At 49.0% G+C, this 12,486-nt stretch overlaps 6 protein-coding genes across 6 annotated transcripts; 1 reads left to right on the top strand and 5 right to left on the bottom strand.

Annotated features, from left to right (window-relative positions):
* Nucleotides 1–99: 99 nt before the first annotated feature.
* FPRO_15074 (related to SUR1-required for mannosylation of sphingolipids) lies at nucleotides 100–1,235 on the bottom strand (the record flags this gene model as incomplete). The annotated part of the gene is made up of 2 exons (XM_031220645.1): nucleotides 100–792; nucleotides 846–1,235. The coding sequence occupies 2 exons, from the start codon at nucleotides 1,233–1,235 to the stop codon at nucleotides 100–102; spliced, it is 1,083 nt and encodes a 360-aa protein (XP_031086284.1).
* A 947-nt stretch (nucleotides 1,236–2,182) lies between these two features.
* On the top strand, nucleotides 2,183–3,524 carry FPRO_15075 (uncharacterized protein; the record flags this gene model as incomplete). Its single annotated transcript, XM_031220644.1, has 3 exons — nucleotides 2,183–2,257; nucleotides 2,338–2,900; nucleotides 2,957–3,524. The coding sequence occupies 3 exons, from the start codon at nucleotides 2,183–2,185 to the stop codon at nucleotides 3,522–3,524; spliced, it is 1,206 nt and encodes a 401-aa protein (XP_031086283.1).
* Nucleotides 3,525–5,047: 1,523 nt separating this feature from the next.
* FPRO_15076 (uncharacterized protein) lies at nucleotides 5,048–5,503 on the bottom strand (the record flags this gene model as incomplete). Its single annotated transcript, XM_031220643.1, has 1 exon — nucleotides 5,048–5,503. One exon carries the CDS (start codon nucleotides 5,501–5,503, stop codon nucleotides 5,048–5,050), a length of 456 nt encoding a protein of 151 aa, XP_031086282.1.
* A 721-nt stretch (nucleotides 5,504–6,224) lies between these two features.
* On the bottom strand, nucleotides 6,225–8,063 carry FPRO_15077 (uncharacterized protein; the record flags this gene model as incomplete). Its single annotated transcript, XM_031220642.1, has 7 exons — nucleotides 6,225–6,425; nucleotides 6,487–6,681; nucleotides 6,749–7,054; nucleotides 7,103–7,455; nucleotides 7,508–7,656; nucleotides 7,701–7,812; nucleotides 7,874–8,063. 7 exons carry the CDS (start codon nucleotides 8,061–8,063, stop codon nucleotides 6,225–6,227), a joined length of 1,506 nt encoding a protein of 501 aa, XP_031086281.1.
* A 352-nt stretch (nucleotides 8,064–8,415) lies between these two features.
* On the bottom strand, nucleotides 8,416–9,466 carry FPRO_15078 (uncharacterized protein; the record flags this gene model as incomplete). Its single annotated transcript, XM_031220641.1, has 2 exons — nucleotides 8,416–9,274; nucleotides 9,330–9,466. 2 exons carry the CDS (start codon nucleotides 9,464–9,466, stop codon nucleotides 8,416–8,418), a joined length of 996 nt encoding a protein of 331 aa, XP_031086280.1.
* Nucleotides 9,467–9,745: 279 nt separating this feature from the next.
* Nucleotides 9,746–12,121, bottom strand: FPRO_15079 (uncharacterized protein; the record flags this gene model as incomplete). The annotated part of the gene is made up of 1 exon (XM_031220640.1): nucleotides 9,746–12,121. One exon carries the CDS (start codon nucleotides 12,119–12,121, stop codon nucleotides 9,746–9,748), a length of 2,376 nt encoding a protein of 791 aa, XP_031086279.1.
* Between the last annotated feature and the right edge of the window lie 365 nt (nucleotides 12,122–12,486).

The raw sequence follows: 12,486 nt of genomic DNA, 5'->3' as shown, positions 1-12,486 counted from the left end.
GACACAGAGATGCGCGATATTGGAAGTATCACAGACTGTGAAGAACCATTCGCTGCCATTAAAATTATTATAGTCATATGTAATTAAGCATAACCCCGTCTACGTGAGCTTGATAGCATCCTTGGCCTCATCACTGGAAGCCTTCTCAAAGAACCGCGCCCAGCACTTCATCAGGAGCATGTTGATCAAATACAAGCCTCCGACTACCCCAATCACAGTGAGCACGTACCAGACCCACGAGTGATCACCCAACCACATAATCGCCTTCGTATCGCCATGATGCCACGACGCGCCCTCGTAATCAGTCAGATAAGGTTCAAGCTCGGTCGCATTGATCACCTGTATCGTAGTCTCAGGCAGCGACGGCTGCTCAAGCAGATAATTCTTCAGCGCCATGGTGAGGAAGAGCGGTCCGGCTGATACCATTACTGCGACGTGCGGGAGGATGTGCGCCCAGGGACGGGTTATGTCGTTGTATAGCTGGATTCGGGAGAGGGCTTTTGTGAAGGCGGGATGGTGCGCAGAGGTTATCATCATGTCGTTGGAGACACCGGTGGGTGTTGTGCTCTTGAAGACGGCGTGGTGCTTGGTGCCGTCGGCCTCGATTCGGTGTAGGGGGATGGTCGCGTTGCAGAGGGTGTCCATGTCGAGATAGATACCGCCATAGTGGTGAAGGACAAAGTATCGGATAGCATCGGCGCGCTGAATATTGAAGGGGAACGTATCCCAAGTATCGAGGAACCAAGGATACTCTTCTGAGATAAAATCACGAGCCTTGGCGTCCGTCCAGTGCTACGACAATTAGCATCCACCTTCTCAATTAACCATCAGGAACAAGAACAAACCTTGTACTCGAACTCAGAGTAAGTCTCCCTACAGCTCTTGACCAAGTCCTTCCAAGCCTCAGGAATGGTCTCATTCGCGCTCGTCTGGTGGAAAATCCTCGGTATCGTCCTCTGCGCGGGGACATCCTCGCCAAACGAGGTATCATTCAGGGGCAACGTTAATCTCGCACCGAACAGCTCCTCATTCCGACGCAGCAGCGTGATGAGCGGGTAAAAGGCATGGACGAGCACAGCGATAATGAGGAAATCGATAAGGAGGAGGATCACGGTCGAGCGACGCAGCCTTGGCAGACGGAGGTACTTCTTTGGCACCGAGGGCGTCGCCCACTCGAGACGTTCTTCATCGTAGGAGTTTTTTCGTTCGGGACCAAGAATCGGTGAGGATGACATGTTTAGGGGAGATGATTTATTAAAATGAGTAGTATTGAAGAAGAAGAAAAAAAGAGGGAGGGAGGGAATAGGACCGGCGAAGCGGCTTGGCGTTGTGTGCGCTTTTGAAGGAGTGGAAAGATTGAATTGTTTTTGGGGCTGAGATTAAATCTGACGCTCGCGAAAAGATGGTGGATTGCGCCGCAGGGACAGTGGCAGTACAGTTGCAGTGCACCAGAGGGGGGGGCCGCTCCACTGATAATAAAAGGGTCACCCCCCCTAGAAAAGCGAGAACGAAAAATCCGAGGGGGAATTAGGGGGTCCGCGGACGACGGGATTGGCTGACCATCACCCCACTCCGCTCTCCCTCTGACAATTTCAGCGGATGCATTTTGCGCTGAGTTTATAGTGGCCTCATGCTCTGCAGTTTCTGTCACCTGCAGCCCCCCTTCCACTAAATTTTAGCCTCTGCGGAAATGGATCATCTACGTCACCAAAGCTGAATGGCCCAAGTGACCAATTGCCAATTAGTGCTGGCGCTTCAGGGGGGGGATGGATAAGCTTGGCGGGTTGGAGCGCTGTGTTATTACGTGTCTTGGCTGTGAATCTGGGAGGCAGCCCCCTAACGCCCAACTAACGCCCTGTCTTTTCTCAATTCCGTAGCCCAGTGCTTGCGTTTTAGCGGTCGGTAGCTGTGATCAGAAGAAATCCTGATCCCAAATCCTTGCTTCCCTTGTTTTGACCATCTTCTCCCCTGTCCATTATTCTCCGCGTCTTCCGAAGTTCGTTCTTTATTTATCTTTTAACGTAAACTTATTTTTTTCCCTCTGTCGACTCACCCGACCCAACCTATTTGCTGTGACAACCTTTAAGCTTCTTTTTTCTTGATACTCTTATTTTTGTTCCTCGTCTTCCTTTCGTTTTTTATCTTTGCTGGCAGGTCGGCACATGCCGCAGTAGAGGACATCATGGCTCAAACTCAAGAGAATGAACAAGATTTGGGTGAGCCGCAGTTTGCCTACCACGCCGTCGTGGAGCCAATCGTACGTACCTCCTTCTCATGATAAACTCTCGCGGCGGGCAGAAGTCTAATGTTTGTTGTCTTTTTTGGCGGCACGTGCAGTTTATCGTCGGTGTCATGATCGCTTCATGTTACTTCAACCGCCTCCGAAACTTCTCCATTATCCCTTCGTCAAAGAGCGCCGACCAAGGTCTCCTCGGCCAGTCGAAGCTGGAGCCATGGGACGAGGAGGACGTCCACGACGAGACGGAGCGTCTCAACCTCGCTGACGCAGCATCGCCTACGGATACACACCCGCCCAAGAAACGAACATGCTGCGGCACTGTTGTCCACACGCCCAACTCGAGTCGGTATGCGAAGTACTATCACTCGCGCTTCATACAAAAGTTCCCGTTTCTCGTCGAGATGTTCTACTGGGCGGTCAATCTGCTGTTCTACGTCGGCGTCAAGTCGGCGAGTGAGCTTATCGCCGCCACGGATGGCGTCTGGCAGACTGCGGAGAACCATGGAAAGGCGGTCTTGTGGTTTGAGCATGAGGGCCCGTTCAGCTGGTTGTTTCCTCTGCGCGAGATCGATGTCCAGAGCTTCTTTAGGAACGATCACCAGACGATGCTGACCATCTTGAACCGCGCTTACTCCCTTATTCACATCCCCGTCACTGTCAGGTTCGTTGTCGCTGCTACTACCCCTCTCATGAAAAAACATGGCTAACAAGCTTCAGCTTCCTTGCATGGTATTACTACGCCGCACCGACGCACGCCCAGTTTGCTGAGGCTCGTCGCATGATGACGCTCACAAACCTCTTCAGCTTCGTCGTCTTCACAACATACCCATGCATGCCGCCACGTCTCCTCCCCGAGGAATACGGTTTCTTCGACACCGTCCGCCGCGAAGACGCCGAGTCAATCTACGCCACCAACAAGTTCTTCAACCAGCTCGCCGCCTTCCCCTCTCTTCACTTTGGATACTCGTTTTGTATCGGCACTGTCCTCCTGTACCACTCTGGCCTCTTCCGCCGACGCCTCGCCCCCCGTGAGAAGCGCATGAGCAAGGCGTGGCAGGTGTTTTTCGTGGCGCTGAGTATCTTGTACCCGGCGTTTGTGTTGACCATCATTGTTGCTACGGCGAATCACTACTGGCTGGATGCCCTTGCTGCTACGGGAGTTGTTCTGGTTGCTTGGCTATCGAACCGCATGTTGCTTGGTCTTTTGCCCTTGGAGGATCTGTTCCTCTGGTGCGTCAAGCTGGAGAAGCCCTTCCCTACGACCGGTAACCGGGGAGGAAAATAAATGACACTCAGCATGCTTTACTCAATCATCACATAACGATATCCCATAGCAACCCATCGCAATGAACAAAGTACTTAATGTTAATCTAGAATAATGTCAATCAATACGTACACGCACGCTTCCTCTTGAACCCCCACTTCACGATATCCCACAAGACGATATGCTCACGTGCTCACGTCGAAACAAGGCTTGACCCATGCTCGCCTCGTCTAGCGGTGCGGAGAATGTGAAATTATGGTGGAGTTTTGACCATCCCCTTTATGCGCTTGACGGAATTGAATGTGGGACCTACTGAAGGATCGGACCCGACGAGATTACCGTGCCGAATCCCACGACGGAGGACGGAGACTCAATGAAACGCCGTTGGAGTGATTAAAATCTGACCGACTTGTGTGGCACCATTTAATTCTGGCTGACGAGAGACGGGCTGAACGAACGCGCGGACGAATTGATATGCGTAGATAAGATACGAGCAAGACAAATACGCCAAATACGCGTAGGTTTCACAAACTGTCGATCGGCATCGGTGAATACAAAAGTGTCGAGAATCGGGGTCTCGGACGTTGGAATTTAGAGTTCAATTAACTTTCAAGCTTCAAATTTTCATTCAAGGGGCACTTCATTCATTCCTCTCTGTTTTCTCTTGTCCAATCACGCTATGGAAGAGACTCACTTATTCAAAGGACCCTGCATCGCTTGTATGGACGATATTGCATCCGACGAAGCCGGTTGCACTGCGAGGTGTGAGATCCTTATCTCGTGTTTGAGATCCCATGTGCAAAAGGTCTTTGTGGAGTGTCACCGTGACTGCGCAACGTCGCTGAATTAAAAATGAGCCATTTATCTGGGTACTCTGGATCGATACATGCAGGTTAATCCCGTTGATTCCGTAGCTAGAGCGGATTCGCTGTTTCGAATTGTTCTAGAATTGAAGATGATCTGATGGTGTTGAAAATCTCAGGTACCCGATCAGTCCTACCCTGAAGCTCTCCGCCAAGAATGGGTCTGTTCCCCAGACCCTGAAAATCCAGTGCAAATCTTTTGTGTGCGATGTTCAGGGTCCAGTCCTGGTGAGATTTTGTGAAACGTCAATCGGAACACATGTTTTGCGATGAATTTTGGCTGTGTGGTGCAGATTTCCACAGTTGGTTGTCGGAACCTTTCGTTCAGCCCTAGTGGTGCACTGTTGTATCTTGTATTTGATGTGACACAGTTCGACCAGCTTACGGCTCAACACAATTTGACACTAGTTGAGTCAAGGCATTTGCAAGACTGGCATAAATAATGAACATCTCCATAAAGACTTGGGATAGTGTTATCATAAGCTTGCTTAGACTTGAGTTTTGGGTCAAGTTTGGGTCTCGGTTTGCAATTCCATGTAATGCACAGCGGACAATTGATGTGATTGACGACGACGGGCTATTAGTTACATCGACATGTGATAACCCTGCTCCGCCCATCCATAGACACTGTTATGATACCCTTTGTTTCTTTTTAATCTTTGCTTTCCACATTCCCATCATTTACTTCTTAGCAACAGCCTTGGCGAGGTCGGCCAGAGCCTCACGGCGCTTGAACTTGGCATCCTCGATGACACCGGCATCAGCGTCGCTCGAGAAGTTTCCGCTCCAGGTGACAAAAGTAGCGCCCTCGTGCTTTCCAGAGGTGATGGGGTAGGCGCGAACAGTGCTGACGACAGAGGTGTAGCTCAAGGCGGGCTGCGACGAGATGACGCTGTAGGTGATGTAGTGGTCGATGGACGAGTGCTCCTCCTGCTTGACCTCGAGGACGGTGCCGTCCTTGAAGGTCCACTTGACGATGTCGGTGTCGGGGGACGCACCCTTCACCCACTCGCTGGAGGACAGGGCAGAGTAGAACTTGGAGAAGTCTTGAAGCTTGATCAGGTGCCAGACGTCGCTGAAGGGGGCTTCGATGACGGCGGACTCGAGGACCGAGGTGGAAGTTGGGATGCGGGACATGATTACGGCGAGTGTGAGGTTGATGTTGGATTGATTGATTGATCGAGTTTTTGATGGATTGATTGAGTGAAGTGGTTGTTGTTGGGAGAAGGTAAATAGAGGGGTCGCAGGAATATTTTGGTGGTGGTGGCTTTAGTGTCGTCATAGGCAGCTCAGAGCTCTCTACATTGGGCAATAGCTACACAGGCTGTGCCGTTTTGAGGAATGAGGTGCCTAAGGCAATCAATGTCGTCACCGTCACACATTTGATCAGTGCCATTTGGGAATATCTTCAATTCATTACTTCTACAGTGCTTCACTCAATTGCTCGTTCAATCGTGTCAAAATTTTCTTGAAACTTTTTTTTTTTTCTTCACTGGCGGGGACCTGATGGGTGGAACCTCAATTCACGATCGATAGCACCAGGGAAGGGGTAAGAAAACCGACTGCCGTTTAGCCTGGGAGACAAAAATACCTAGATACACATCGGATAACTTGAGTGAAATTTGAGAATATCTGTTTTTGTCACCTCAGTGCAATGCCAGATCTTTTTCTTGCTCCCTGATACCACGCTAGGCGTTAAAGTGAAGAGGAGCCACTCAGTTACCCACAGGCTCGAATGAATGGCTTGCATTGACTGGTGCACTGAAGGTTTGGCGTACGTAAAAATAACCCATGTATTAACTTATTCCTCAAAGTGCTTCAAAGTAACCGCTGGCATATAAGCAAGAGGCAGGGAGCCTCATTCAGGCTGCTTGGCCTCGCGTTCTGCTTTCTGGCTCGCCTGTTTGTGCGATCTTGTGACTGCCCTGAACCAGTAAAACGTCCCCAGAGTGAGAGGGATGGCGAAGACGATGTACATCCACCATTGGCTAGACATGACAAGACGCCCGTTTTTGCCGTCATCAAAGTCGAAATTGAAGATTCCCATACTGAAAATAGTCTGTTTTGTTGTTGTTAGCATCTCTTTACTCAGGTCTCTATTCCAGACGAAATGGTCTTACCGCCACAAATGTCAAGGGGAGATAAAACATGGTGAGCTTGGCAATGGTTTTCATGTCCTCACTATCAAGCTTCATAGCAACTCCAATCTCATTCCTTCTAATGCTATCTTCCCGGTTCGCTTTAGTCAGCCTCGTGGTTGCCTCGGTGCTAACCTTGATGGCGCACTTTGTTCTGAGGCTCAGCACGGATGAAAGCTTTGTTAATAATGCCTTGTTAGCGAGACGCATGTCAAGAAGCAAGGGAATGTCTGGAGAATCGTACCGTTGATAAGCAGGTGTTCACTCTTCTTATACGGGTCTCTTGATAACTCTTAAAAGACATCGCTTGTGAGCGTAGAGTCTGGAGATTCTTCTTTACATGAAGGTAGTGGTGTTGAGGTATTGGTAGTAAATTTCTGCATTCTCTGTGCTCACTGATGGTATCCTCAATGATGTGAATCATGCATTCGACGAACTCCAGGATTTTCTCCATATATGGGAGACAGATCTTGAGTTGAATCGCTGTCTCCTTGGCTTTGGTCTCTTCGCCATCTACAATCTCGTATTTGAGAGAGTTGCTGTAGTGCTCCTAGATAATTATGTCAGATATCTGTATGGCAGTAAAGTGATGACATACCATTTCGCTGATAGCTGTGGAGAAAGGATGTGCGTTCGCCCCCTGATCCTGCAGGATAGAACTCAGCGCACAAGTGAGAAAAGAGAAAGGATCATCTCGAAGGCCCAAATTCCTTGAACTCTCTGATATTGCAATCATTCTCTCGTCAGCTGGTATGGTGCTTGAGTATACAATACGCGCCTGTTTGCTTTCAGTGTTGAGGCTGAGGTAGAAAAAGGCTGAATCTGCAAACATATGACTAGATCCCAGTTCTGTCTCAAATGTGAGCGTAGGGAGCTCTTGGTTGTACTCGATGACGGGGTCATAGTCATCGCCCATGCGTAGATTTACTATTGGGACGTTGAACCAGATATCTCATCAAGTCAGCCTCTCTCATGGTGCGTCCGTGGCCGGAAGGTGTTCTACCGTAATGCGAATCATAGACCCGACGTCCCAGTCCTCTGAGGACGTTACAGTCTGACTCTGTTGAGATCCAGGGAGCGAAACCAAGACTTTGACATATCTCACGAAAGTCGCTGGTGTAGAACAGATGGACAGTATGCGCGGTGGCTTTGCTGCGAGACAGTTAGAAAGAAGGTCTTTGGGGTTGATCCCCAACGATCGATCAGGGATAAGCGCAAACAGAATGTGAATGTTCCCGTCATCAATTGCGTTGAGAAAATTTTCCATTTCGTCATATTCCTTCACGAAGAAAGTTTTCATCTCAACTTCTGCTTTAGTTAGCAATTACGACCGAAGGCAATCGTGGTGCCACCATAAAGTGATACATACCGACTCCATTGTAGGAAAAGCTCCGATAGGTGAAAAATAGCTCATTCTTCCAATCATCAATTTCTCGCATTCTTGCAAGACTGTATACTCTGGGCTTGTCCATGTCGGGTGAGTAGGCAGTCGGTCTGGGTTTCCTGCTGAGGTCCTTTCTAGGACCAGCAGCTGGATCCGCTACCTGTGATTGCGACATGGTGATAATTCTCACAGGTTCAGCAGCTAAAGTGGAATAAAATAAAAGTGTTGAGGGCCAAAGGATGTGGAGGCACTTGTGAATGTTTAGGTGTCTAATCTTACCCTGTCGTTGCATTCGGGGTAAATCGGCCTCACGAAATGCCTTACCACCAGGCGCTGTAATGTGACGTAGATGGGAGACCGAGGCCGAGTTACTTAAGCATTATTGGATGTTATCGGCGAAGATTATTGGGGGTTAATATGCAAAGGCACCTGCATGTCTGCGCCGTGGCAATGCAGAGGGCGAAGTGGGAGTGTAGTGGTGTGGCTTACAATTTCACGCTCCAATACAACAATCGATGACATTCGCCTCAAAATTGACGGCCCATTCGACTATCCGCAGCATCCAACCTAAATCTCTTCAGCGCAAAGAAATTATTCGCTCGTTCCAACCTTCCTCTCCACCGCTTCTCTTGCGTGTGTGCTGCTCTATCACTAGTAACCTTGAGCCGTGACAGCTGCGCGGCAAGGATGGCTTCATTAGCCTGCACAACCTCTCGATTTCCATTGACCGTTCGTCGATGCACAATCTCCATACCTGTCTCCACAGGCGTCGGGGAGTCGAGACGTTTCTGATCTGACGTATTTTTACGAGGAACGCGAGGTTCCTCGTGTTTGCGATGTGATATAACTCTCCCCGAAGGTAGTCTCACCGGATCACCAACATCCTGCTTTTTATCTCCTAAAGCATCTTCGTATTGCGGTATCTCGTAGAATTCTTCTGTTTCTGGTGAAATATCTAAGCGACGGTGGCCTTTAGCTAGCATGTGATGCTGTATGCCTTCAACTGTACTCCGACGCGTGCCGCAGCAGATGCATTCTCGGTATGTATTGACGACGAAGTGAAGATAGGAGACTAGCGTTTCGAGATCGACTGCTAGAAATTCTTGGAAAGGAACATTGAAGCCGTGTACTGAAGACATATGTTTCATGCTCCCGTCTAAAGTTGAGGAGTCTTTGGTGCAGAAGAGGCAGTGACCAGGCACGAACTCCGTCGCGACAAGTTCCTGGTCTTCTTCAGAATCATCTTCTTCAACGTCACTTTCTGATTCCGGGTCATCGTCCTCAAAGTCGTCTCTTATCTTTCTTGTAGGCGGGGGTAATTTTGAAGAAGAAGTTGTTGTTGGTGACACTGTAATGCCATGAACTTTATCTTGTAGTTTTTGGACACTTCAAGCGACGGTCAGTTCTTGCTTGTGTTTTTGGTAGAGGGATCGATACTCACTGTCCGTCACTTTTGACATGGGATTTCCATGTTTCTAGTCCTCGTAACTCCATGTTACATAGTCTGCAGAATGAAGGAGTCTGCGCAACTCTAAGTGAATGCTGTTGATCGCTGTGAACAACATTTATGTCCGCCATGGTCAATTATCTGGTCTTGGAAGTCGTCCTCTAGGATTGAGTATTGGTTCGACCGGGCTTAGGATATTTGATATAAAGGGCATACATGCCAGAAAATGGTGAAGCGTGGTAAGTGAGTTTATATATTAGGTCCTATATGGGTTGTTGGCGTGATGAGTCGAACTGACGTTGCCCGTTTCGGACACTTTGTGGCGATGCTCACCGGGACTTCGGACCCGGGCCTCCGTGGGTCCGGTCGGTCACGAAACCTCATGCATTCTGCTACATCTAGACAATAAGCTATTCAAGAATCACCATTCTCCAATCAATGTCCAACTTCACCCAGTCCTCCTCTTTCATAAGCCCAAGACCAATCCGATTCCAGACCCCCGACCCAGGTACCTTCTCTTTAACAGCCATGATGTTCAGCTTCATCTCCTCATCATCAGCTTCACTAAAACCATACAGTCTCGAAATGACAATGAAGCTAATGGTATGAGTTGTTGAAACGATGCGTCTTCCCAAGAAGTTCACCACCTTGCTCTTGGCCGGATCGCTCTCCTTTTTCAAGACCTCTTCAAAAAGATTGTAAGATTCCTGCATGAATGGCGATGATAGCTTCAAGTCAAGCTTGATGTGCCCGCCGGATGTTTCCATGTATATGCCGTCTCGGTTGGTGACCTGGATGGAAACATTGGCGTGGCTTGTCCGGAATACTATCCGTCCCGTGTCATAAGGCGTAAGATCTCGGGGACATGTTTCGAGCTCAAGTAATTCCAGTTGCGAGGTTACTGAGATATCAGTTGTCTTGATCGGACCGGTCACTTTTGTATCCTCGATCCAATCGTGGCTAGATTTCTCAGCAGTTGAAGATGCGGCATCGTCTTCCTTTCCGTAATCATTCACTCTCCTCAGTGAAGTGCCCTTGATCAAAGATACACTGCCATCACTCATCAACGAGTAAAACGCCAGAAGTGACCTCACCTCTCCGACATAATATTCCCCGACGCTGAGACTATAACTGCCAATGAACCCTGTCCACCCAAGCCAGGACCAACTAGGATACGGCACGCTGCGCGTCGATCCACCGGAAGCGTAAGTATACATCTCATCTCGTCGATCCTGTCCATATTTCCATACCAAGGCTTGATCAAATGTGCTAGCATTCAGACCCCAGTGTATCTTCTCATTGTTCAAATGCTCAAAGCGACGAATGATGCCAAGAAAGGCGGGGAGGACATCAGAAGAGTAAGTGAACCTTCGCGTCGAGAATTGTGTAATATACTGGTCGAAACTTTCCGTAGAGAATTTGGCTTGATTATCATCCCATTCGTCGTAGCATCCGAATGAATGAGATCTAGCAAAGACTGTTGACCCAGGGATGTCGAGAAGTGACTCTTCCTCCCATGTCGTGGCATCACAACACCAGTAAACTTGCTTGTTGGTGAAGATGAGCGAGCGTCTAGACAAAAGACGCTCTTGGAACGTCCAGCCTCTCGTATTCCACGACGAGTACTGTAGCGTATCCTCTTCGGTTAGAGTAACGAGGGGCGTGACGTGTAGCCCGCTCGATGAGACTTTGACTTGCCGTTGATAGATGTCTCGTGGGTTACTAGGGAGTCCTGCAAGTCCAGAAGTTGAGTCTTTACCACAGGCAGCTAATATCGTGAAGAGCGCCCTGGAGTATATCAGATCCATTCGTGCTGTCTGATGACCAAGATCTGCAGGGTCATCTTGTACGATACAAAAGGCATCAACCCAGAGATACCTCTCGCCGACCTGTTCTGTAACATACATAGCGTCTTTGATAGTTTGAGGCATAGATGTCTCCCCAAGACTGTTGGGTTGCCGAAGTCGCGACAGGTTCTCTCGAGTCAATCGTCTCTCGAAGCGCGATTGTCTCGCCTCCTCGCTAGATCCCCAAACATAGCTTAGAGCAACGTAGCGCATGGTTGGAAGTAGATCAACTATTCTCTTTTCCTTGACGTCGATCACTCGGCATCTCTCAGGCCATTCGGCATCGCTATCGCTTAGCCACTTCGGCTTTTGACACTTCTGTGCATGCTGGCCTTCGCATTGCTTGATCCAGCGCTGGGGGAGTGAGAGATCCAGTAGAGGCCCGATCATTCGACCTGTACCATCGAGTGGAAGGTTGTTGTTTTCAGTTCGGCTCTCTTTTGACGGCCAAATAGCTTGTAAAGTAATCGAAGTGGCGAGTATAGCTAACCAGGGACGTGGTTCTAGCCTGAGCAGAACGCGCTTCACGGCCCCAGTTCCATGATCAAGGCCGCCCTCCGTGTACCATAATTTATCTGAGGAGAAGTCTCGGGATTCAAGATAACATTTGATCGGCTCGTCGTTAACTGTGAGTCGAAGTCCGTATGTCTTGACCTCATCATGGATTATCGGTTCCTGGCCCAGCAGTTTGCTTCCGAAATCCGGATGATTCTCCGAGAAGCCGTAGGGCGCTCGTATGTATCGTTGTCGGTGAGCATCGACGATGAAGTTGCAGACGTCGCATTCTTCTGAACGATCCAAGATTTCCTGTAGTGTACCCAGACAAGGATCTGGAGGCGGTCTGTAGGCGGGATTGATTGGGGCAGGGTCTGGAAAGAAGAGCTTGTCAAAATTGATGGCAGCGCAGGCTGAGCAAAGCTTGGGGGATTCGTCGCTCATTTCGTCTTGTACTTGTTGATCAATACGAGAGAAGGCGTCTTCAATTTTGGCACGTCCACAATGCGGGGATTTGTTGCATGAAATACTTACTATAGGGCCGGAGGTCAGCAGGCAGATGAGATTGGTTTGAGTGGCGCAGTCAGCGTTAGTGTAGTAGATAAAGCGGTAGCTCCAAAAGGCTCATTCCAGGGCTGAAATGGGCTGGGGCCATGTTGCTACCATCGTCACAAGTCATGGACAAGAACTTTGACACAATTTGAGTTGTATTTCTATCAGTAAACTTGGTTTAATTGTCCCCAAAACGACGCATTGCCTCAGAGGGGCCATGAATAAGAAAACTGACACTTGAGAAGAGGATGCTAAAA

The sequence above is a fragment of the Fusarium proliferatum genome (assembly GCF_900067095.1).
Source record: "Fusarium proliferatum ET1 genome assembly, contig: FPRO_scaffold009, whole genome shotgun sequence".
NCBI lineage: Eukaryota > Fungi > Ascomycota > Sordariomycetes > Hypocreales > Nectriaceae > Fusarium > Fusarium proliferatum.
The sequence above is the reverse complement of the archived record's forward strand: the minus strand, read 5'-3'. Positions and strand labels throughout refer to the sequence as shown.